This window comes from Tetranychus urticae, chromosome 2, assembly GCF_039701765.1.
Source record: "Tetranychus urticae isolate SD_2017Ah chromosome 2, NJAU_TeUrti_SD_1.0, whole genome shotgun sequence".
Classification (NCBI taxonomy): domain Eukaryota; kingdom Metazoa; phylum Arthropoda; class Arachnida; order Trombidiformes; family Tetranychidae; genus Tetranychus; species Tetranychus urticae.
Window position 1 is genome coordinate 2,647,501 of NC_142959.1, and position 26,059 is coordinate 2,673,559.

General features: G+C 30.9%; 2 protein-coding genes across 3 annotated transcripts in view; one reads left to right on the forward strand and one right to left on the reverse strand.

The window, feature by feature from the left end:
• LOC107363639 (gamma-aminobutyric acid type B receptor subunit 2-like) overlaps nucleotides 1–16,452 on the reverse strand; it is a 77,307-nt gene extending 60,855 nt beyond the window's left edge. For both annotated transcript variants that reach the window (XM_089267984.1, XM_089267983.1), the window contains exon 1: nucleotides 15,826–16,452. In XM_089267984.1, coding sequence (XP_089124110.1) covers nucleotides 15,826–16,080 — 255 coding nt within the window. In that variant the 5' untranslated portion in view covers nucleotides 16,081–16,452. The remainder of the gene's footprint in view (nucleotides 1–15,825) is intronic.
• Nucleotides 16,453–18,345: 1,893 nt separating this feature from the next.
• LOC107363490 (glutaredoxin domain-containing cysteine-rich protein CG31559-like) lies at nucleotides 18,346–25,606 on the forward strand. Its single transcript, XM_015930723.3, has 3 exons — nucleotides 18,346–18,908; nucleotides 19,154–19,396; nucleotides 25,071–25,606. The coding sequence occupies exons 1-3, from the start codon at nucleotides 18,708–18,710 to the stop codon at nucleotides 25,335–25,337; spliced, it is 711 nt and encodes a 236-aa protein (XP_015786209.2). The 5' UTR covers nucleotides 18,346–18,707; the 3' UTR covers nucleotides 25,338–25,606.
• Nucleotides 25,607–26,059: the final 453 nt, after the last annotated feature.

Genomic DNA, 26,059 nt, shown 5'->3' on the forward strand with positions numbered 1-26,059 from the left:
TTAGTGAGAGGCAAAAGGCCTGAATGTTTCGAGTTTTCCTCTTCTGTTTGTTTTCGTTCTGTTTCATGTTGATTCACTGTTCATCATTAAAGCATAAAACTGAAACACTCAATGAATAAACATTATTACATCTTTAACAACAAGATAACATTTTAAAATGTAAAGGATAACAAAAATGTTTACACAAATTTTCAGTCGACTAATAATGCTTTATCAGAGCGACAATAATTTGAAACATTTTCTTCTTTTTCGCCATTTTCCACTTAAAATTAATGGAATTATCTCGAGATTCATTTCAATTAATGAAAAATGATTTGAATATTTTCTCATCTTGCAATTGCTAAAAGAGATAAATGTGTTTTTGCAAGGTAAATGAAGAAATGAAATGATATTGAAATTGACAGAATGTAATATAATTAATAAACATTGATGAATTATGATGAATTATGTTGCTATCATTTTCCATGATCAATATTGATATCCAATGAATATCAATAATGAATATTGAAGAGTGATAAGAGAATGGTGAATGGGAAAACATGGGAAAAGGCAATCAATATGAATAAAATGCATTCATGTAATGGTAAATGATAATGGAAATGGAATCAATTGATTCAACTGGCAACTTTTTGCTTTTCAATTTCGACTTTTTTTCTCCTTCTTTATTCATGGACAATTGTTGATAAGGTTCGAGTTATTCTTAGTTCTGTCGATTGTATTGATGGCTTAATGGGAAAAGTTGCAGTTAATTATGTTTTGGTGTAAAAAATCTTAAAGGTCATGGGATGACCAGAATTCAAAAAGACTGAATTTTTCTTTTTCTTTCGTTGAAAGAATTTTATTTAGATTCTGACGGAATTTTGTTGGATATTCATTTTCACTTCAAATACTCTTTAGACTTGTTCTTGTAAATTTAGGCGAAAATTGTTCTGTTTTCATGAAACATTATCTCGAGATTAATTGTGAAAGGTTCAGATAGGAAACGTTTTGTGTTTTCTTATCGATTTTTGATTATCGTTCCAAAGTGATCGATTTATTGGAAGCACAGAATATTCAATATGATTGGTTGGTTTACCAGGAAAATGAATATATTTAAAATTTTTGGGTTTCATCGTTTTTCTCGATAATTAATGATGCGTTTCTAAGCAAAGACAATCAATGATCTGAAGAAGCCTGAATTGAGCGTTAGATTGTGATAATTTACAATCGAAAAGTCGATTAGTATAAAGTACTGATTTGGCACGCTTGTTAGTGAAATAGTTTCTGTGAAGGCTTTTCACAAGGAAAAGTATTGAATAATATTTTGAATTGTCGATTACGAAAAAAGATTCTTCAGATTTGAAACAAATTTATCCAGTTTTTATATTGAAGACGTGAAAAGGAGGGCAAATTGTGTGCTGAACAGCTCATGCAATGTCTTATAATAAAAGCATAAACAGAACAGGCAAAAGGACTGAAAAAGAAAATGAAATTTGAAGATAACAACAATTTTATGGCTTCTCGTAACAGTAAAATTCATATCAGCAAATTGCTTTATTAGCCTTTGTGAATTTGAACCTCGTTTAAGCCTATTTCACTTCGATTCCTTTCAAAATTTTCAGTCAAATGTTCGAAAATTTCTTGCCTTTTTTGATAGAAGATAAACTTTTTTCCAGTCGAAAAAAATATTACAATATTCTATCGATCCTGAGACTCATACAGAGGAACATTACTTTTGACTTCGATCGGATCGAGTTTCGTGTTAAATGTTAAGTTTCGAACAACTTTTCCCTTCAACTTTTCTATTTTTCGTTTTACAAACTTAAGTGGTTTGATCACTTTATCGAACGTTTTGATGAACTTTATTGTCAGAAAGGGAAACATTGAAAAGGTTTTTCGCAGGTAATTATGAATAAGATTGAATTTTTTTACATGAAAGGTGAATGTTTAAAGTGAACCAGAATTATATCTTACTTTAATTATTCAGTGTCGAATGTAAAAGTTGCAAGATGAAAGTTGATTGAATAAACAGTTGAAGAGCAACAATCTTTCTTGTCATCAATTACTTTTCAATGTAAATTTTATCCAACCTTTCATCATTACGGTTTCCATTATTACTATATTATTCAGAGTCAACTTGTTGTCAACTTTGATGATAATAAAGCAAAGAAGTTTGAATTTTGTTGAACAGCTATCGGAATAATCTGATGGTATTATTAGTATCATTATTATCATGGGTTTATGTTGTCGATGTAAACACAGGTTCATTGAGTTTTCTCCAAGTAAATCATATCAAGCTCAACAATGCTCTTTCGAGTAAAAATAGTGAAATAAACAGCAACATGAGAAAGAATTAAATTGTATTTCTTTTCTTTTTTCCGTTATTCTCATTGTTATCCAGCCAAAATTGAATCAACCTTCACTCAATCGGAACCATATTTTTACTCGAAAAATATCATATTATAATATAATCGAACATGCAAAGACTCAATTGAGACAAGAACAGAAATGAAAATGGAAAAAGGTCAACAAAATGAAAAGTCGATGTTGAACAGCTGAAACAATTTTTCGACTAAATTTCTTTCTTTTCAATTTGCTTCGAAAATCGTAAATGTTCATTAACGATTTCTTCCTTTTAGGACAAATTTGCGAAAGTCGATGAAATAGAAAGACCTTTTTCTTTTGAAAACGGTTCATTACTGGCTCAGTTTATGATTGGATGCGAGAATTATTTTGATGAATAACAACATCAAAAGTAGACTTTAATATAAACGAATGATGAGTGGAAGCAAATGTTTTGAATTCATATTCAAATTTAAACAAATTAAACTCATAAAGGGTATTTCATTAAACTCATCACCAGTCATGATTTACACAATAAAAGCAACGATAATTGTTTTCGTTCACATAAATGTAGATAATGTGAAATAACTCAAAGTGAAGTTTTCAATGAGAGATTCACAAAAAATGTTTTTTATGATGAATTCAATTTCACTGAATTCCTTCCCAGCAAGATTAGCTCAAGTCATTGCGCTAATGCAAAATACATGTAATCTCGAACTTTAAGTCAAGTTCAAAGCATGCAAAAAACTCATGATAAGTGTTAGAGGAATAGATAATCTAGAAGGAAAAACATGAAACTATCAATCAAGCCTTAAACCAATAGCTATATCAAGCTCAAAATCATTGGTCATTTAGGTAACACCATTGAGACAAGAGTACAAAAAGCAAAGACAAAAATCCATTTATCGTCCTCATGATGTGTCTTATAATTCGAGTGAAATGTCCAGCCGGGAACTTCGAAAACTAAAGATTAATCTTTTAATTTGTTTCTTCTGATTGTCCGCTAATTGAATTGTCATTATTATCGATACTTGAGTCATTAATACAAAGCAATGATTTCAATCGATCGGTTGCAGTTGAGAAACTATGCGCAAAAAGAATGAACAAATTTCGTTGTAATCAGGTTATATTCATATTTTAGTTTACTTTATTCACTTGAATTATTGAATTACTCAGTTTCGCAAGATGTTTACATGAAAATTTGCGCTTCAATTTTTAATGAATTCACTTTGCAAGGTGAACAAAAAGAATGTTTAATTTTGCAAAAATGCAAAACAGGGCAAGTTGAGTGTGCAAATACTCTGTACAATGGTTTGGAAAGGTCAATAAAATTCCCATGATAATGATGATAAAAAAGTAATTGCCTGATAACAAAATCATAATGATAATTGACGGTTGAATGTTTAATGATGAAGTTGAAGGAAAAACGAATGTTTGCCGAATTTGGAAAATCAAAGTGAAAACAAAACAATTATAGTTTACATGATCAGTAGACTCGTCCCGTATCAATTGATGAAAACTTCACACCATGAAATTTTTCAATGAAAAGAATTTGAAAAAAAGAAGAAAAATTTCAAAACATTTCTTTGCATGTATCACAAGTCAGTAAAGATAAACTCCTGGTGAGATCAATTGATTTTACTGAGCAGTTCATTTTGTATTCAGTTTATTATTAATAATGGAGTGAGGGAAAGAAACTAGAAGAAGGTAAAAAAGAGAAAAAAAGAAAACCAAAAGAAATGTTGAAGATGATGATGATGAAGACGCAGAAGAAAAATTGGTTCAGAGCCATGAAGAATGGATAAAGTCAAAATGTTGAGGCAAGTAAAGTTTGTGAAAAAGCTGAATATGGTAAAGAAAAATAGTGAAACGGAAAAATCAATATTCAGAGGAGACTATTCATCATCATGTTGTGAACATGATTTGACAATATTTCGTATTATTATCGCGAATTGAAAGATTTTATTATCACGCTGGTTTTCAAAGGATCTCTTTATCTTCCCTTTTCATCATCACCCTCATTATCTTCTTGTTTTCACCAGAAAAAAAAGATCATTTTAGAAGGAATAAGCCATTAATTTAATTATTGTTTTCAGTTCGTATGATTAGACGAAAAGAAGACACTCTTTTTTCTGTATCATTTCATATATCATGAATCATGGACAATTTTCTCGTCTCTTGACAAGTGATGAGAAAATGTTTCACTTTTAATAAAAACAACCAAATCAATTAAAAAGCAATGTTTTTCGTTTCATCACAAACATGACGATCATTAATTTGGAAACAGGAACAATTATCGATCCGAATTGGCCAAAAGAATCTTTTTGAATCGCTTATCGAAAAAACCTTTGAAAAGCACCATGAAAATCCCGATTTTTGAAGATTTTTCATTTTCTTCAAGATGTAAAGACTTTATGCTGTATGCAGGCTTTAGTCAGGGTGATCTGGATGGGCGACTGAATTACGGAAGTTAACTTGTTAATGGATCGCTCTGATATCATAATTAAGGTGATAAAGACTTCGAGTTTATCTCTTAAGTGAACCAAGAATCTGAAAAGCTTGGAAAGCATCGTTACAATAGATGAACCAAAATGGATGCAATCTTTATTTTGAAGGTTTACTGATCTGCTAATTGATCAGATTAGTAAAGTAATTAGAACTAAGTTTATCATTTTGCTCAGGTTCACCTTACTTGATCTTTTGAATGAGAAACTTAAAGATGAGCAGAAAACTCTAAGCATTCTGAGTAAATGGTTCTAGTCGAAAATGCAACAGAATTTTTGTCGGTTTTTCATTTCGATCGATGCTTTTCGGTATTTTGCTTTTCAACTTTGATTCTTGAACAATTTTGGCAAATTTTATTTGACAATGAGTCAGTGATTCAAGATGAAAGTGCATCATTATCGATGATAATATTGACATTTTCAAAATTATCACAAATCGATCAATTGATCGATAAGAGTGGAAAAACGAAAAGTAAATTAGAGAAAAGTAGAAAATTTTGTTTTCTTTTCTGCTGCAAAACGCAAAGTAAAATGTTGAAGTTGAATGAACAAACAAAAAAAGGTAAAACCAATTTACATTGAAATTTACTCTGAAAGCCTATTCAGATAATCCGTTGGTAAAGTTTGGAATACAAATTATCATTCCATTAATCATTACCGTTCAGGACACTTAGTAACCTGCTCTTCATTTTCACCAGACAAGGTTAATTGACAATCTCTTTCAAGTGTTTTAAACCTGTTTATTGACATTTATACTTGAAAGGACAAAGTAAAAGATTGAAAAGACGAGCAAAGCTGACATGGAGCAAAAACACTGAGAAAAGCAGAAAAAAAAATTTGACTGACATTTAAATTTACAAATCAATAATGGATAACATTAAGTTAATCATAGGTAAAGAGACGAAAAGACTCATCAACATGCATCCTCATGATCCACTTCATCTTTACCCTTTCAACTCTAATTTGTACTTTTTTCTCTTTTCTCTATTCTTCTCCATTCCATGGCTGATTTAGACAAATTTAAATCGGCTCAAGCTGATGGCAAAACGATTAAATTAAATGAATAATGGAATGAGTGGAAATGGAAATTCAGAAGAAAAAGAAAAAAACTGAAAACAAAAAAACAAAACAAAACTGTTCATGAAACTAAATGAGCAAATGATTGTTGAAGGCGAACCAGGAAAAAAAAGTACAAAAGCTCGAGATTACAGAATGGTAATAATTAAGTTCACTTTAAATTGATTTGCAATCTAATTTAATAAAACGACTTTTACCAAAACTTTTTTTTCTTCTCGTCTCAAAGTTACGGCCAATCGAGACAATGGATTCTCGACTTGTTTCCAATTCTTTATCAACAAACACAATTGGTACAACTTTTACAATCGACAATCCAATTAATGCATTCAACTTTACATGAATCTTTTGCATCGTTCAATTGATTCAACCATTTACTTTAACCAATTTAGTCTTGAAATTGAATAAATTTCTTTTACTGTCAAATCTCATTTGAAGAGCAAACCCTGAAAATCGGAAATGAAATTTCTTCTTACTTTTTCTTCTTCTTCTTGTTCAACATTTTTCTTTGGCTTTTGTAAAGAGTGAAAAACTCAGAATAGGAAAAGGTAACATGAAGAAAAGTAGATTATGTGTAATGATTGAAAAATGAAATAATGAACCATTAGTTTAGAAGAAGATGAAAATTTTCTGTCATCCAAATGATTACGATTTTCTTTCTTTCGCCTTGCTCAACTTTTCATGCAAAAGTATATTAACTTGGAATTTTGGGTTCTGATAAAAACTAACATATCGTTTGATGATTCAATCATGTCATGTTATACTTTCTTCTCTTTCTTTCTTCTTGTTCCATCTTTTTTCCATCTTTTCCATTCACTCATTCTTCTTGGTTTTTGATTCGTAACTTCCTTTTTTGATACTCCTTTTCAACATTTGATCAATTCAGTTGAAATCATGATGATACCAGAATGGCTCATGTAACCTCACCTCGAATGAAAGAGAGAGAAAAGAGAAGCAAAAATGTTTCTCTTTACCTTTTCTTGTTCCATCTTATTCACAATAACCATTAGATAAACGTTATTTTGGGTGAAAATGTTAAGTCTCAACTTTTTTCTTCTCATTCGTCAACTTGGAATTTTGACGAATAGAGAAAAAAAAGAGGAAAATGGAAAAAATTGCAATGGAAAAGCAAAATTTCCACCATTTTCCCGTTTACTTTTCCAATGCTTCATGAGAGTAGAAATACAACAAAAAGTTGTCGCAATTAATATCGAGCAATGCTGGGAGGGAAAAAAAGTTATCAATTTCCAAGTTTTTTCTTCTTCTTTCTGGGTTTTCTGTTTCGCTAGCATTTCATGTTACTTTACCTTTTTTTCTCATTAATTATTAAATTTCATTTCAAAAGTTGAAGAAAAAAAACTAACATTGAAATCAACTCTCGATTATTATGATTGAATAGATGGAGAAAAAAATGTTGAAAAAGTTGAATTTCCACTGAGCTCGAGGGTAAATTGAAAAGTACAACCAGAAAAGGCAAAAACAAGAAGCTCTTTTCACTAATAATCTGATAATAAATTGAATCTTTCAATTGATACTCAGTTGAAGGTGCCTTTTGCTTCAGAGGAAAATGTCCTTTTCTTTAAATGCAAATGAAAAGATTCCAGATTATTCGATATTCGGTGAAAAACTCGACTTTCTGTTTTAACAACAATAGTTATGGATTACAAGAATTACTAAAAGGTATTACACGAGTTTTGCTGTTGAATCAATAAACTTATTTCTTTCTTTTTTTACTTCTTTTTTCGTCCTTTTTTTGCTGTTCGCTTCTTTCTTCAGCTTATCACTTTTAATGGTTGAGAAAACTTTTTATCCTCAGGTGATAATATTGAGAATGCAAACCTGAGAAAAGAGAAATTTCAACCTTTTTTTTGCTTTTCTCTTGTTTGCTTCGTTGGTAACGTTCATGTTCACAGAATAATAAAAATATGATTACAATTGTGATTGCAACTCATTTCTTGGTCGCCAATTTTTCCTCTTCTTGTCGTCAGCATTTGTTATTATCATTATTTGCATGAAATCATCCAACCAGTTTTAAAGGTTAGATGTTGAAAGGCTCTTGTTTACAGGGAGTTAAAAATTAAATTAAATTTCTTGTTCACTCTTTTTTATTCAACACTTTTACTGTCATTTTCATGCAAACTTTCAAGTAAAAACGGAAAATGAAATAAAGTTTCATTTTAATTCCATTACAAGATTGTCAAGGTAAACGAAAATTTAATGAATTCATCGACTTCACTGGATATGAATTTAGTTGAAGCAGAATTTTGCATGTCATGACAGGATCTGGAGTGAGAGTGGGTATTTTGGCACCTTGAGGTTCTTTCTGGGTGTAGTGATTCCAATAAGAGCTTAAGAGAAGGTAAGTTTAGTGTTGGTTCGCTAGAAGTGATCTTGACTCACAAAGGGTTAAAGAAATACTATTAGTCTCTTGATTGCACAGAAAAGTCAATGTTGTCTGATTTCCCATTAACAAAAAAAGTGCGGCCACGATCGAGTTTTTTACCCTATGAAGACCAAATCAGACCTAGTACATATTGTTCAGCCCCTTGACTCTACCATTAATGTTCAAAAATAATTTTCTAAATGTGCGGTTTTAGATTTTCCCTCCATATCGCAATATTTTACTAAATATTTTATGTAACTGAATATGCAAAGCCGTGGTTGGTTCAAAGTGTTGAGTTAATATGATTAGTCTTTTGTTTGTCCAGAAAGTCGATGTCATCTCATTTTGCCCTTTAACAAACAAATTATGGTCACGATCGAGTTGTGGAGAGGAGATGATGAAAGCCAGAGGAATTGAGGATTAGTATAAAACCATAAAATATGTTACAAGTAATGTTGAATAAATGGTGGTTCAATGATCCATTATTTTAAATTTTGAATTGAAATTTAGTGCATTCCGTTCAAAAGTCTTTTAGATCGATTGAAATCGGTTTCAACGAAAACTGTATTTTCCTCAAACACAACACATCAAGTAATGTTGCAGCACAGTAGCTTTTAAGTAGTTGCATGAGTTTCAGTCTTAAAGCATGGAATTGATTTTCAGTGTAAAATTGAGAAACAAAAATGAATAGTTGGAAGAACAAAATCAATTTTTTCAACCGAAATTCTGAATTTTGATCTTGATATCGAACTTTAAATTTTTGTTAAAACTCAAACAGTGAAAGTTGAAATTTTGATTGATGATCCAAGATGAACTGAAAAAATTGAATTTCAAACTATTGTCATTAAATTGCATTCTTTTTCGGTCGTAAATGATAAAATTGAGGCAAATTTTTGCAGAAAATTTATTACTTTTTAATGTCCATGTCAAAATAAACACTGAAAATATGTTTTGTTAAATCAAGTGTAAAGTGAAAATAGCGAGTTTTGAAAATGACAAACTCTAATACTTTTTTTTCATCCAACATCTTTTTTTACCAGTAAACTAATTGATGCAACTTGGAGTGATAACCAAATTGATGATAAAATTCAATGTTTCCATTTGGAGATTAGCAGGGAATGAAACAAAAAATTGAATTCATTTCAAAGTAAATGATGAATAATGAAAGATTATTACATCAATTATGTTTAAAAACGAATCACATCTGTAATTTGAATCATTTGATGAAAGTTGATGTTTAAATTTTTCTCCATTTTCCATGTTATCAAATTTCCCTTTTCCAACTCTTGCCATTCATTTTCCCTGCTCGTCTCCCATCATGTAAATAACAATGAACATTTTTCGAAGTATCACAGAGAAGAAGAAATAAAGGAAAGAAAAAAATTGCCAAAAAATTTGCTTCCAACATGAGATAATTTGATAATCTTTTGTGTGTCAAAAGAAGCCGTTTCAAGCGCAACATTTTTTTCCAACAAAATCTTCATTTTCTTTTCTCTCACATCAACCATTATCTGAATCAGAAAATCTATTAACTCACAGAATTTTCTCTCATCATGTTATCTTTTGTTCATTCTGTCAAGTTGTTTGCCGTCGAGTTTTCGTTCAAATGTTTTTTTTCTCGAAAAACAAAAAAAATCGAAAAATGTTTCAAAATTTGGTCAATTTTTCCAAACCAAACTTTGTAACCATTTTTTGCTTCTTCTGTAAACTTGATGATGTTTGAACATGAACTTTTAAAACATGAAGAAGCTCAGTTATTAGAAGCTAATAGTTTTTCAAAGATTTTCAGTGATGAACAAGGAAAACAAAACTGATCAAACAACGAATCTTCTTGATTCAGGTTTGAATCATTTTCCTCTTTATTTTAACCAATCTCGAGTGGTTACTTGTTCACGATTGTTCAATTGGAAATATCTCATATCCTGGTGAAATTGAATCCATCTTTCAACCTGGATTCTGATTCATTGAGATTCTCGTTTTTTCTTCTTCTTTCTTCTTCATCTTCTTCTTTTCACATGTCTAAACACTTTTGCGCCTTCATCAAAGTCCCTTGTGAGAATCAATATTAAACAAGGAAAGGTGAAGCGAAGAGAAAAAAAATTTGGCTTCACTTTTGCCTTCTTCTTCTTTTGCCATGTTGAAAACTGCCAGTTGAAATGAGATTAAGATGAATTAAGATGAAAATGAATATAAAGAAAGGAGAAAAGATGAAATGTGAAAAGATGAGTTGAAATAGGAAATGAAACGAAAGGCAACAATGAACCGGAAAAGGTTGGCAAAAAGAGAAACTTTTTTTTTCTTCTTCTCTTTTCTTTTCACATCAACTGTTCATCTGTTCAGCTATCAGATTATTAGTTTAATAAGCTTGGTGAATTATCATTTCAAGTTGAAAAGTCGAAAGAGGATAGAAACTAGTTTAATTAGTTGAAACATTTGATTGGGTGAACCAGGCAACAGAAAAGTATCAAATCTCTTTCAATGATCCAATTTCAAGTTATTAATTAAAACAGTAAACTTGATCAATATCGAGAGTTACAAGATTGTTCAACATTTTTCACCAAATATTTCTCAAATTTCAACAATTCAAAACATTCTAATCAATTATTCAAATGTTCAGTTGAAAAGTCATTTGTCAGTCCAATTGAAAATGACTGATGGAACCAAAAAAGTAATTGATGACTAAATAGCCGATATTTACAAAAATCGACTTAAACTCAGCTTATCTCAAACAAACTAAAATTGTTTTTCCTTTTGTACAACAATATGATCTAGAAATGATAATCAGCATAGTTAGCATCTTATTGTAAGAACTAAGTGTTTTGAAGGCAAGTAAAGATGGACCGGTGGGAATCCACTAATCGATAGAGGTTACTTCACTCCAATCAATGTAATAACAGAAATTAAAATTTGATTAAAAAAAGTTGATCAAAATGAAGAGCTTACCAAGCTTTGTATGGCAATAGAGGGTATGAATAAGCTACTCAGCTATTCCCTGGCATTTCTTGCTGTGATGCTTTGAGAATTAATAAATGTAATTCAGCAATAAATTAGTTTTGCATAACAATATGGTTCAGAGATCATAAGTTATCAGAAGCAGAGTCAGGATTATTATAAACAATGAATTTATTTCAACTCTTGTAACCAAAAAAGCTACAATAAGTTGCTAAAAACAATGAAGGTTGAAATGGCTGATAACCATCGGTATAATCGATCTCTTAACATAACGAATATTAAGCACTAATTGCTGCTCTTGCGAATGAATCTTTATAACAGTTTATCTGTCAAGTCAATGAACACCAAAAGTGTCATTCAAGCTGTCAAGAAATGACTTTTTCTCGCTTCTAAAAAAAGATGCTCGAATGAATGATGAAAATGATGTTTAAAATTTTGTCCCCATCAATGGAGCAACATTCAATACATGATGTAATTGAAAGCTCAACTCTATTGACCATTTGGTTTCTTTCAAAGTTTATCAATAGCTTTCAACTGTACTATAAATGCATTTGAAAGTATAATGTGAAAGGGTTGTTTGATGGTCTCATTGATGGACAATTTGATTATTGGAAATGGCATTCACATAAAGTGATTCAAGTTGAGATTATAGTGAAAAGACAAAGCAAGAATGGCTTTAATTGATTAGGAAATGTGATAATTTAATGCATTCATTTCTGTAATATCGAGACACAAAAATGGTCAAAATACTTCTCACAGCTAAATCTGTTTGCACCTTTTATTGGTTGGTAAACATTGACTAGCATTTATAATGGCACATTATCATCCATTGAATATAATATTTTTTTTCCTTCTTCTTCTTCTTCTTCTTCTTCTTGTATAAATGATGAAAGATTAATATAATTTCTTGGTACCTTGTCTGGTTGAGTTATTACCTGGTTTACAAAACTGGTAAAAGAAGCAAAGAAACCCTGCAAAAACTATTATTATTATTGAATCGTTTAATATTATCATTATCATGAGAGTGAAAGATGTTGAGCGAAAAGTGAAAAAAAAACTCCAATTCATAACATTTAATGAGTGGACATTTGATCGCCAATGGACAGTGAGAAGAAAAATGTTGAAGGAAAAATAGTTTTGGACAAGAGTCGATTAGATGATAATAAGATGAGGATAATGAGAGTGGATGGTTTTCATGATGGCCAATCGTTGGGATAAAAATGAAAAGGTAAACAGAAAAGTGAAATAAGTAAGAATCCTGAGAATCGGGTCATGAGCTGTGAATAAGTTGATAAACAGTATTATTAACTTTAACCGGATAACCTTCCCTGTCTGTCCCTGTCTTGTTTCTCTCTACATTATTATGATAAAAACATTCCCTGTTATTTTATTTCTTTTTTTTTCTTCCTTCTTTGCTTCTTCTTCTTCTGTTCAACATTCACTTGCGATTGTTCAGAGTTGATTCAAAATCTACTACAATTGTACCAGATAACAACTAGTAGAGTAAATGTAATCTTTAAATGTTATCTTCTCCACCATCGAACCTTGCCTCAGCTTTATTCACCTCTTATTTTTACTCATGACTTAATCTTCATCAACATTTTGCTTCTCTTGATTGCTATCAAATTCACTCCAAGACATTCCAATCAATTGATTAAACCCAAATTTAAACAAAACTGCCAAACTTCATTTCTCAAGTTGTTGTCATTCGTCTTGTTTTGTTCAGTTTTTTTCTTCTTATTTCTTCTTCTTCCCTGCTTTCAATGTTGATTTGTCTTCTGTGTCTTCTCGCTCCTTCTCTTTATCTCTTTTTATCATGTTATTCAGTTTACTTTGTTTTCTGAGGTTATCTGACTTTTCTGCTCTCTTCAACCATTAACTTGATCGATTCACAATTAGCATAGTTTATTATTTTGGTTGAAACTTTTAGGGCAGAAAAAAAAGTCTCTTTCAATCATTAATTGCTTTGCGTTGGAAACATTTTATTGTTACTTCATTGATCCAAACTTTCTTGAAACATTTAAAACTTTATATTCAATCGTACTTTTCGTTGATGAATTTTCAGCAATTTTTTTCTTCGTTTTGAGCGAGAGATGAAAAGACATGAGAAAATTTTTGCCATTGTTTTGTGTGAGTCGACTTTGATTATGAAATTTGTATGAAAATGGCCACAAACTTTTCAAGTGTCATTATCTTTCTCTTCAAGTTATTTCAATCTGTACATTGGTTTAAAGTTGAGTGTCAAGTGATTCAGTTGATGGATAATGAAAGATGGTTCAAGGTGAAAATGTTTCAAATGGTTGATCGTCGAGTGGTTGCCATACGTCAATTCAAGATGTCTTAATTTAGTAACAACAGTTTCACAAGTTAGATCGGATTAGATTAAGTTATGAATAAAGATTGAATGATCTGAAAGAAAGTTACGATTAAATCAATCAAATTAATCTGATTGAGTCATTAAGTTGTCCTTTTTGGCCAACATTTGGAGATAAAAAAGAAATGTCAATAATTAAATTAAAAGACAACATTCAAGTTGATCGTTAATGTTCAACGAAAAACCTAATCGATACAATTTATATCCAAACTTATTTACAGAACTTTTATTCCATTCGTAACTTTCTTTCAATCTTAAACAACAAATTTCTAGAAATGATCAGAACAATGAAACAACTAATCTTCAAGATCAACCAAAAACGAAACCTCATCAAAGAATCGAAAAAATTCAAAGCCGACTTTTTTCGTATAATTTTGAAATTTTATTCTCATCAAAGATTTCGAATACTTGAAATTTTCTCGAAACTCGAAATGAACTTTTATGTGAAATTCATGTTCGATGGTCAACTGCGAACTGTGCAAACTCAAGTCCAAGTGTAAATTGATTCGTATGAATATTGATGTACATCAACCATAATCAAATGGGTTCAAAGCATTGTTGACCTTAATCAATCATCGCGTAATACTGATTGATAATATAAGTAAACTTGATAAACATACTAATGACCTTTCACATATAAATGATCAACATTTTCATTGGTAACATTTGATTATCCATAAACAGAGAATATCATTTTCTTCAATATTAATGTTCAACTTTTCATGAAGAGTATTAATAATCGGATTAAAATTTCCATGTCAAGAATTTTTTGTCTTTTCATTTTCACTGTTCCAGATTACAAAGTGAATACAAAATTGAAAGTGAACCAAACTTTGGCCAACTCATTACTATCATGAGATAATTATCATGACTTTTCCAATGTCACCGAGAGAAGGTTGAAAAAAGACAGAGAAAAGTTGCCTTTTATTCTCCAGTCAATATTCCATCATGAATTTATTCATGATCATCTTTATCCAAGAGTTGCATTTCATTGATTAAATATTGATGTCATTTTTTTGCGGTCAATTTTTATCATTCAAATTGAACCTCATCATGAGAAGCTCGGTAAAAGTCAATTTATCTGTTCAATCATTCGTTGAATGAAAAAGAGAACGAAAATGAAAAGAAAGTTTCCCATGAAAAAAAAACAATTGATATTCAACATTTTCTTTGGACGAAAAGGTCACAAATTTTACCTCATTTTTTGTTCAATGTTGATGGTGAAATTATCAGAGCGTATCAATGAAAGTATAAAAAAAGTGGAGGAAAAATTATGAACCAGAATTGATACATTCCTATCATGATTGGGAGGGAAAAGTAGAAAGTAACTGAGCAAATGTGATATTCCTTTGAAGATCAACTCTCATCATTTTCAACAATTAAATGGTTCACCAAGTTGAAATGATTTCAGTAATTTTAGAATCTCATGAAATAGGAGAAGAAAAAAATTTTTCCTTCTCTTCTCATCAATTTCATTTTGTGAAATTCATTGAAACAAAAAATTTTTTTTCTTAATTTCTCCGAGTTTCTCATTTCCTAAGTTTCCAATGATTCGATGCTTTAATTGAACTTTTCATTGAAAAGAGAAGAAAAAATGTTTAAAAATTTTTCGCTGAAATTTTCCATCAATTTCCATTATTGAAGGAGCAATATTTTTTGTCTCATTTTCCATGTTTCCTTCTCGTTGGAGTTTCTTCACTCCCTGAACATGGTAATGCTATTTTATTTGCTCATTTCTTGCTCTTGTTGTTGTTGCCGGTGTTTTTGTTTGAATGATCAAAATGATAAATAAGTTTTTTCTTCATAAGTCAATAATATGCAAGCCTGATTTTTACTAATATTGATTTTTGCTTTTCTTTTTCACTCCCAGCCAATCCCTGTTTTTGGTACGAAATGACAGAAAAATATTTTTACTCAATTCTGCCTCAATCACATTCTTAGTTTTGCCTATTTTGCGCTTCTCGTTTCATCTCCTGTCTTAGTCACTTTATCACTATCAATCACTGAATCAGCGAAAATGTTATTAAACAAGATTTACTTTGAACCAACAGTTTCTAATAAAACATATTAAATAAGACGATAATGATAGTGATTATGTTGATGGTTATGATTACGGTTCAATAAAACTTTCGTAATGGAATTCGGAAAAAAGCAAATTTCTCTTTTCATCTTTAGACACTTTATCGATAAATATTGAACAGTAAGTTTCGCCTTACCTCAGTGTCTTTGGGCACAATGTCGAGTGTATAACCTGAGAGAATGCTTGGATCGGCATTGATATGTTTAAGGGCAAGGTTCACTGCTGGCATCACACCTCGGCCTATTGATCCTTCTGGTATTTTATAGTTAAGTGGAAAAAATCCGGCCGTGTAAAGGGTTTGCGGGGTTCGAACATTTTTACTCAAACAGTGGAACACAAAAAAACTTAAAAAGATAATCCATTTAATCAGGTTACTGGTCAAGCAAGTCATCTTTGGTCTTCAATAACACAGTCAACTTATTGCCTTTTCCTTGTTTTCACTTATTTCTTGACTTATTCAGAACAAAATCAATAAGTATAATGAGAAGAATGATAAAGATGAGCTTGATGAGATTGATGAGTTTGATGAAGTTGATGAAGATAATGGAAATGGTGAAAGTGATAAAGATGATAAAGGTGATGAAGCTGATGATGTTGTTGATGGTGAATTTGGTGATTTGGGTAATGTTGATGTTGCTGATAGTTCCATGGTTATTGATAGGCACTGTGAATTATTGGAAACTTATTTAAACAAATTAATATTGAACCAAGTAACAGTATTGACAGTATTGTTACCAAATACTGAACTGAAAACTTGAACTCTGTGAATGTACACTTGAATAACCATGTTTCTGGCAGATTTGCGCAAATCACCTCAAATCTTATATTTTTGTATGTTACATTACAATTTGCTTTAGCATTGGTAATGTTTTGGCTCCATCTGATGGTTTAACAGCAATCAATTTAATGACCTTTATTCAAGCTGATTTGAATAATGATATCAATCCTTTCTGGTAAAGTATTTAAATTTTATCAAAACTGTTTCATTTACAAGTTTAAATTATGAAAACGCAAAATTATTTGAATGCCACGCCTGACAATTAGTTCTTGACTTTTCAAATCATTTTTCCTGATTGATAAATTATTAATAATCAAAGAAAGAAAAACTTTGCTCGGAGTTCGAAGATTTCGCGCGTAGTCTTGTGAATTTTTGAACGTTTAAAACGGGATAAATGGATGATAAAGTTTTTTAGAAATATTTCTTATTTCTTATTATCCGAAAATCGATCTTAAGGGTGAGGACTGCAAGAATAGGGCAAAATGCTTGGAAATAGATTTTTTTTGAAACTGAATTTTTTAAATGTAAAATAGCATTACAAACATAGTGTAAACCCTTTTTTGATATTCAAAGCCGTTCTCGAGATAATAACTTAAATTTTTACGTAAAACAAAGCATGCAATCCAACACGCTGATCATGAATTGGTTTTTTGTTGCGGCAGATAGTTGCTGAAATAACTTGATAAAGTAATGAAAAATAAAGAAAACAGCTATTTTGCTTTACCGAATTTACAATTTATTAATGAAACACTGATTCTGAATTACAAAAAAAAGTCTAAGTATACAAAAGATCCTTATCAGATCCATACTCGTCTATTTCGGTAAACTTTACACGAAATCGATTAGATGTTTTGCTGTTTTGAAGTGTTTTGTTGCTATCCAAGCTTAGCATAATACAAAACTGCGATGATGAATACACTGCTGCTCATAGTTCGCCTGGCTTGTTTCACAACACATCTGACCTTGCATACTTTTTGCATACGTTAGCAGCTACTGTGGTAATTTTAGCACGCCCGGGGTACCTTGTGGCATAAAAGGTTTAAAAGCTTGCTGTATCAGAAACGAAAAGCAGCCCCTGAAGCCACGATCTAGAATGAAAAAGTGTCCATCTTCAAAAAGTGCTCACCCCACTGCTGAACTTATCACTCTTTTCATTAATCTCGCATCATTGTCTCTGGCTGAAAATTGGTCACTATGTCGAATGGTTTGAAAAGTGGCCTTTTTTGTGCTCAGTATATGAATTTCTCTGAGCTTCGGTTTTCATTTATTTATTGTTTTATTTATTGAATGAAGATCCTAATGAGCTTAGCATTAGGTACATTCAAGAGATGTTTTGAATAACAATTTTGTGTGCTAAACACAATGTTACGGATTAGCGACTTGCTATGTTTCATTGGATAATTTTTGCAATTTTGGATAATGAAAATTGATCCATTTTAATTTTGGCGTTGAATGATTCCAATTTCATTTGGATTTTCGACTGATTCAGAAATCGAGAAATACTAATGTCGATGGACTATATGCACTGATTTCTTTTAATCTCTTTTCAATTTGTTGCTCGCGAACGATTTGTAATCGATAATTCAGTGTTTCCTAAAAAACTGGTAATTCAAAATTTTGATCATTCTTCAGAAATGAGTAAAACTATGCGGCTCTATCCGAGCAAGCTGTAAATCTTCTCATGGAGTTGTTAATATTATGTATAAATTATAAGTCAATAGACATCAGTATTCCAGAATCTCATGCAACGAAGAGTCAGAAGGCAAATTGGTTCACTTCTCAGTCTTTACAATTCAGTGGCTGACAGAAAAAATCAACTCTAAAAAAATGAATCCAATCACATTTTTGTTTGTTTCGCCGTCGCCATTAGATGGAGCCAAAAGTTAACCAAATTCAAGGCTTAAAACATGTTGTGCTGTAAGTTGAAAAAAATGAGATGTCAGTTCACTTGTGCTAAGCTTTCTCAAAACATGAGTTGGTTGAGTTTTTAAGTTAACCATTTTTTACCGTTAATACCTTCAATTGATTTATATTTAATAATGTGAGAGTATTTAAATATTAACCAAATATTTGAATGTAAAGTCGATTAAAAATTGTTTCTAATTTATTTGCTCTTTGGATTACAATTGTGTTTCAATCGTTCAACACTCATATTTCTGTGTCGATCTTTTGCTGTTCAGTGCTTTGTGATTTCTGTTTGAGATCTTTTTACTTGATAATTTTACTTTTGTGTAACAACAATGATTACGCTAATCCACATCAATGGTCCATCATCAAACAATACTTCAAGTTCACCAACAATAGAGTCAGAAGATGAAGGTTTTTCTGAAAATAATTTGTTAACCGGTGTAACAATTAAAGGACCTTCCGGGAGTGTTAGAGGAATTAAACATTGTGTCCGTCAAAGTATCCAAAGTTACTACGAGATTATCACTAATTTGGTGAGTTTTATCAATAGAACGGCCAATGTCAAGTTTCGATTCCAGAAAAGTCAGATTAAGTTTGAAACTCGTTCAATTTTGATCGAACTCAGTTTACTTTGAAAAGTCTGACAGTCTATCGTCTAGAAACTTGAACCTTGTCACAGCTTTTGTCAAAGTTTTTTCAGCCAATTTTCTTATGGCTTTTGATCTTTTGTGTCCCAGATTTGTTTCGATTTCAATATTTCCATTTTTCTTTGACACAGGAAACGAAAACTCGAAACTACCAAAAAGAGGAGAAAAACAAATGCGTCCTTTACTCAACGACATTGGGAATTGTTCGGTCAACCTTTGAAAATTGTCGAGTTATGCGCAACATTTTGTACCAAAATTTAATCATGTACGAAGAACGTGATGTTTATATAAACGGAGACTTTAGAGATGAACTTATCGAAAGACTGGGCCAACTTAGGATACCTTCACTATTTGTTGAAGGTAAATATTTAGGGGTAAGTTGGTTGTCACTTAATCTCATTCAAGATTTTACTTTTTGAAATTCGTCGAGTTTTGAAACAAAATGACTTCAGAAACAATTGAAAAAGCGTTTGTTTTTCTTGCAATTCAATAATCAATATTTTTGGATAATGATGAGCAGCTTTTACACTGACTCTGTGAAAGTCTTGACATTCAAGACTCGTTGAGATGTGCATTACAATCAGGATGAAACCATCGAACAAGAAAAGCATGAAAAAAATTAATGGAAACCTGAAGATAGCCTCAAGAAATGAACAAATTATATTTTGTAATAAATTGCAAATGAAACACTCCTTTATCAATACAACACATAATAAAGTGTTGAGGGTTTAACAAAAAGGTTAAAGAGTTAAATTTAAGTTTTCTGTCAGTTTTCGATTCGATTCCAAGTTTTCGGTTAAATCATCATGTAAATTTGGGAAACAAAAAGTTTACCCGTAATTAGAGTATCAATTTATGCATTTAATAATAGCGATTGTCGATGTTTAAAAAATTGGGTCAACATTTGGTTGTAAATGAAGTAAAATTGAAGTGAAGGAGGACCTGCAAAATCTCCTGTTCTCGATTTTTTTTGAAATGTTGATTATCAGACACAAAATTTAATGCTAATTTCAAAAATCAAATCTATTTTTTTATAGCATGCATAATTTCTGAGATATCGGCCAAAATATTTAGATATCACATAGTATTAGTGACCTTTTAAACATAATGAAGATGTCGTCTAAACCAGCTAAATCTTGACATAATCAATGTAAGCAAGCATACTGAATAATATAGTGAAGGTTTGGTTCCTGAAAAAATAGCCAAACAGGGTTAAAATTGTAAAAAACTGAATTTGAATAAGCGTCTTTTTGAAAATAATGAAGAGGCCGTCTAAACCAGCTAAATTTTGACAAAATCAGTGTAATTGAGTATGCTGAATAATCTAGTGGTGGTTGCAGCTTTGAAAAAATAGCCAAACAGATTGAAAATTGCAGAAAACTGGATTTCGTTAAATTTTACTAAATGTCAATGCAGCACCCTGTTTGGCTATTTTTTCAGGGACTTAACTAACACCATATTATTTGCTATGCTCAATTACATTTATTTTGCCAAGAATCAGCTGGTTTAGACGGCCTCTTCTATTTTCAAAAAGACGCTTATTAATGCCTGTTCAAATTCAGTTTTTTACAATTTTAACCCTGTTTGGCTATTTTTTCAGGAACCAAACCTTCACTATATTATTCAGCATGCTTGCTTACATTGATTATGTCAAGATTTAGCTGGTTTAGACGGCATCTTCATTATGTTTAAAAGGTTACTAATAAACCGATAATTTAATATGTTTTTTGCAATTTTGACCGTGTTGGGCGATTTTTTCAGTGGTCAAACCTTCACTATATTATTCAGCATCCTTGATAACATAGATCACGAATAGAATCGACTGGCTTAGCGACCTCTTTTAACGTGCTAAAAATGCAACCTTTGAATCATAATATCAACTTTCCTTTCGAATGCGTTGTTGGAGCAAAAAAAGAAATAAATATTCGGAATCAGCATAAAAAATTACATTCAAAAAAGTTCATTTGATAAAAATATCCTAAGAGGTGATTTTCCCTATTCATTTGCAGGTCCTCCTTTTTATTGATTGAAAAGGAAGACATTAATTCATTTTTTTCTGTATTCATTCGAATCGTCTTTCAATGGCATCGAAAATTGAATTCAATTATTGATGGCGATCAAGTTGGTCTGAGACTCAAAAGATGACCACTTTAACTCAATATTGAACTTGTCGAAACAAAAAATAAAAGTTGCCATTGTTTAATTGTATGGTTAATGGTTGAAAAAAGTTGATAAATATTAATACAAAAATTGTTTCCCTTTTTACTTGTTCACTTGCTTACAGTCCAGTGAAAATGTATTTTTACCGTTACCGTTATAGCGACACAACAATGATGAGGAAGTGTAAAATTAATTGTAAAATCAGTGCTTTACTTGGATGAGAGTGGAATAGGAAAAGGTCAAAATTTTGACAAAACAAAATTGAACAAAACAATGAATTGAATTGTATTGTGGCCGAAAAATCAAGGGCCAAAAAGGTAACAAACTAACGGCGGAAATTACAACTTTACTGTAAACGCTTTTTACCTCAGCAAAGTGATGTTTTTCAATAAAAAAATACTTTTTGTTGTGTTGCTCTTTTAGCGCACTTGACATTCAAAATCAGTTATTGGGTTATTTAGATGAAAAACATTGCTGTTTAAACAATAATCTTAAACACTTTAGACGGAAATGCAACTTGCAGTTAGAACTCGAGATTTTTGTGATTCGCTTGATACTTTTGAAAATCATTTCCTTAACTTGAAGTGAGATTTTCATGTTGATCAAAGTTTCGATTTTTAAGATTATTGGTTGAAAATAGCGGCATTTTCATCGAAACTTGTTTGATTATCAAATAGCGCCATTTGATGGAAATGATGTTCTTTTGATCATTTTTGATCGATCAATCAACAAGCGAGAAAATTTGATGATTTAATGATAGTTTGCGATGATTGATTCTCACTCTTCGCTTTCAAAAATGTTCAGAAATTTTATTCGACTATTGAATATCAAATTGCTTTTGTTGTCAAATTGTAATATCGATGGATTTTAAGCATTTCGCGATTCCGCCATTTTCTGTTCAGTTAATCTTGAAACTTTTTCTTTCAGTTTTGCAGTGAAATTTATTCGTCTGAGTTTTGAGCAGTTTTTTTCACTTAATTTGGCAGAATTAAGTGTCTTTAAATAGTTTCGGGTTAAAACTGAAACACTTCACAGTGTTGAACACTTGACCCTGACTGTAATCATGCATGCATAAAACTATGAAAAAGCAGCTCATTTCGTTGACACACAAATAGTCAAATTGATGACACATTTCTCATTAGCACGAAAGAATTTCCATTGAAAATAAACAGTTTTGAGTACCTTTCGACCCTTGAAATTTTTACCAAACTTTGTCAATAATATTTACAGTAAAATGAACAAATTAACCATCTGATGTGAAACGAAAGTTCAGGCATTAAAGAGTAGCCGTTCTCAATGAATATTAAATTAACTCTAAATTTTGCTACTTTTCACTTTAAAGAAGCAGTTTGTCTGATCAAAAATTAAGACTATCGATTCACTGACCTAAAAGTGACCGTCAACTGGGTAGTGCTTCAATAATTGATTTCATTTCATTCCTTTTCGATCTTTTTCGGTCAAAAATTGTTCATTTTTCGCTTGTAAATCAATGCAATTTTTATGCTTCTAAAGCATACAATTCAACATTTGAAATGTTTTAGTTTGAAGAAATGAATTAAACTTGCAATTTTAAGCTTCAATGATAATCTTGAGCATCATATCGTTGGCATCATTTGTGTATCAAATAGTTTTATCAATGTTGACTTGATCTTATTTGCTTTGATCATAATGTTCATATTTGAATAATTGCTCTTGTAATTGCATCTGATTCACAGCCTTTCACTGAAATGAAACTCCTAATCGTTCGTTTGTCCAGATTGATAATGAAAGTTGATTACATTTGGGCAATTCTTTTGTTTCCCATTTAAAGGAGAGAAACGGTTTAACCCTTTTCCATTTATTACAACCTTTTTGTTTCTTTACCTCATAATTAGTCTAATAATTTTAATTTAACTTTATTCGCATCTTTCCACTTTCCAACTTTATTCTCAGGTAATATTTATGGAATATAACAATAAAGTAAATTAAGGTGATGATAAGGTTGATGAGGATACGTAAGACGATAATGAGTATTTTAAGGTATCAAAGTGAGAAGTTGATTGTGTGCCCTTGATGCCGTTACAGTTAATTGAGGTCACACAGGTAACAAATGTTAACTTCATGTTGATGATTATATCAATTTTTTTGTTGTTGTTGTTGATGAGATGTTGATGTTGATGATGAAGTTGATTACTTTGTACATAATGGACTGCAAAGGCTAACAAATTGATGATATATATGACTTGAAATTGACTCATCAATAAACTGACCTGAAAGATTGATTAGAACTGACAGCTTGTATTAGAGTCCAAAAAAAGCACCATTGATTACAATTTTTTCATCCTTTTATCTTGAGCTTTATCATTTTTTGCTCTTTTTATTTTGTTGCACTCATGTTCATCTAATCCACTTTTCATCACCAAGTAAATCTCAGGCCAAGCAAGTTCAATCCTCCAACCTAAACAAGTGACTCTGGCTGCATCAACTTTACCATATAATCAGCCTTTTCGCAAGTAACATTTAGCTTCTTGCTCTTCACCTTCATCTTCATTTTCATAATTTAAATTTTCATAATTTTCGAAGTCAGTCGAATCTTGTTAGGCAGAGCAACTTCAATCCTTCAACCTAAACAAGTGACTCGGGCCGGATCAAGTTTACCATGCAATGCGACCCTTTTCACGTAAAATTTTTCACATTTTTTCACTTCTTTCTCATCTTTTCATTATTAAAATTGTCATGATTTCAAAGTCAGCAAATTTTGTTAGGCCAAAGACTCCAACTTTTAAACCTAAGCAAGTCACTTTTCCCATCAAATGTTACACACAATGGAGCCTATTTTTAGTGCATTTTCATCTTCAATTGATCATCATAATAATCAACATTTTTTCTGCCTTTTCATTTATTTTTTTTGTTGTCTTTCAACTCTTTCATCTCTAATCACCTGTAAATCAATTAAGTGTTGAACAATTTTGCTCAAGTAAACCCATTCAATGTAATCACCTAACCTCTATTAACACAATTTCATGAAAGAGTATAAACAAGTTTTTGGCCAGAAATTTTCTAGTGAACAAGATGAAATCTTGGAAAACATTGAAAATCAATATCACAATCAAGTTTACCTTAATCTTAATTGCTACATTAGATGAAAAATAAAGATTTTCATTTTAAATTGAAGTCCAAGTTGAACCAATTCACCTTAAAATTGTTTCACTTTAACCATCTTTAGTCCTACCAAGTTGACCATTTAAAAAATGTTAATAAACTTAATTTCCATTTCACCCAAAAATTTAAATTCATATTTTTATTAACATTGATTAACACTGATTAGCCAAAAATCAAAGATTAAATCAATTGAGCCAAACGGACGTTTAGCCTGAACGTTGTCTTGATGTAAAGCAAAGTGACCTAAAAATGGGCAACTTTTGCTTCTTTTTTTAAAAACCTTAATAATATTATTATTGCTTATTATTATACAAATATAATGACTTAAAATAAACTGGAAATGAGTTGAAAAAAAGTTTGCACAAATACAGTTATAATAATAAATTGTGAGGCTAAAAACTTGAAAAACTGTGCTTTATTTTGGCTCACAACTCTTGATCAAATCAACTGATTACTTAATGACTAAACTTGATTAATATCGAACTCTATCAACGTTAAATTAACTTTAAATAATAAGCCGAGTCCTGTTTTAATTGATGTATCAGTGAAACAACATTTTACCGGCAATAAATTGTGAGCATAACATTAAGATCCTGTTTCAATTGGAATCAGTTAACAAAGTAATGATTTTCGTTGATGGGTCAAGACTAACAATTAATGATTTACAAATGTTTCATTTACATTTTCATTGCTTTTTAATTGTTGATTGTTGCTTTTATTAATTTGTTTCCATTGATTGTCTTGCAGGGCGTTGAACTGGTTGAGAAGCTCAACGAATCTGGTAAATTGTTGGAAATTTTGGAAAGCTACAAGATTCCGGCCTCGGCTTCGGCTCGATACTTTCAAGTTTGCCCTTGTTGTGGCAATGCTCGCTTCATCCCGTGCAACACCTGTAATGGATCCAAGAAATCGTTGATTCATCATTTCACTTCGGATTCGATTACATTGCGCTGTTCTCAATGTAATGCCACTGGTTTGGTTAAGTGTCCAAAATGCGATCCAAAAGGCACATAACATTGAACCAATTCTAATCACTAATCATAATTCATTGTCATCTTCATTTGATTAAAATTCACACTTTTCGCTGTTCCTTTACAATTCAATTTCCTATTCAAAATGGTTTACTCGACAAATTGACACTTATATCGATGGATTGGACCACATTTTTGCCGTAAAAGTAAACCAAAGAAGCCTTCATCTTGTACATTCAATAATTTGATATCAATTAGAAATATGATTTATAAATTGCTATTATTATTAAATCTGTTTTGTTTGTCTGTTAATTATAATATTGATTTTTCATGTAAAAACGCGGTTTCAAATTGTTACATTTAGTGTGTTGAGGGAAACCAAAAGCGAACCAAACACAGCTCATCTCGACTTGTAGGCACTGATTATGATGTTTAACAGCTTTTTTGGTTTGCTTTTTATTTCAATAAAAGATCGCTTCTGGAACGTGATTTAAACCAATTTGTTGGTTCCACTTGAGTTAAAAATAAACCAATAATGTGATTAAATAATGATAATTAGAGAGTTGATTTTTGAAAGCAAATTGTTAGGAAGCAACATTTTTTTACGCTTTTCCGGATAAAAAATTGTCTTAATCTTTAATCTTGGATCAGTAATGTTTAGCTAAGGTTAACCTTGAAATTTAAAGGCTTAATCGTTTTTGGCTGGATAAATGATTATAAACCATCACAATATATAATAATAATAGTAATGACAATAATTTACGG

What these genes read in the sequence shown, in the direction of transcription:
- LOC107363490 (XM_015930723.3), top strand. Translation starts at nt 18,708, where the DNA reads ATGATTACGCTAATCCACATCAATGGTCCATCATCAAACAATACTTCA. An exon ending in ACGAGATTATCACTAATTTG is followed by an intron (nt 18,909 to 19,153) that starts GTGAGTTTTATC and finishes TCTTTGACACAG; the next exon opens with GAAACGAAAACTCGAAACTA. An exon ending in TTGAAGGTAAATATTTAGGG is followed by an intron (nt 19,397 to 25,070) that starts GTAAGTTGGTTG and finishes ATTGTCTTGCAG; the next exon opens with GGCGTTGAACTGGTTGAGAA.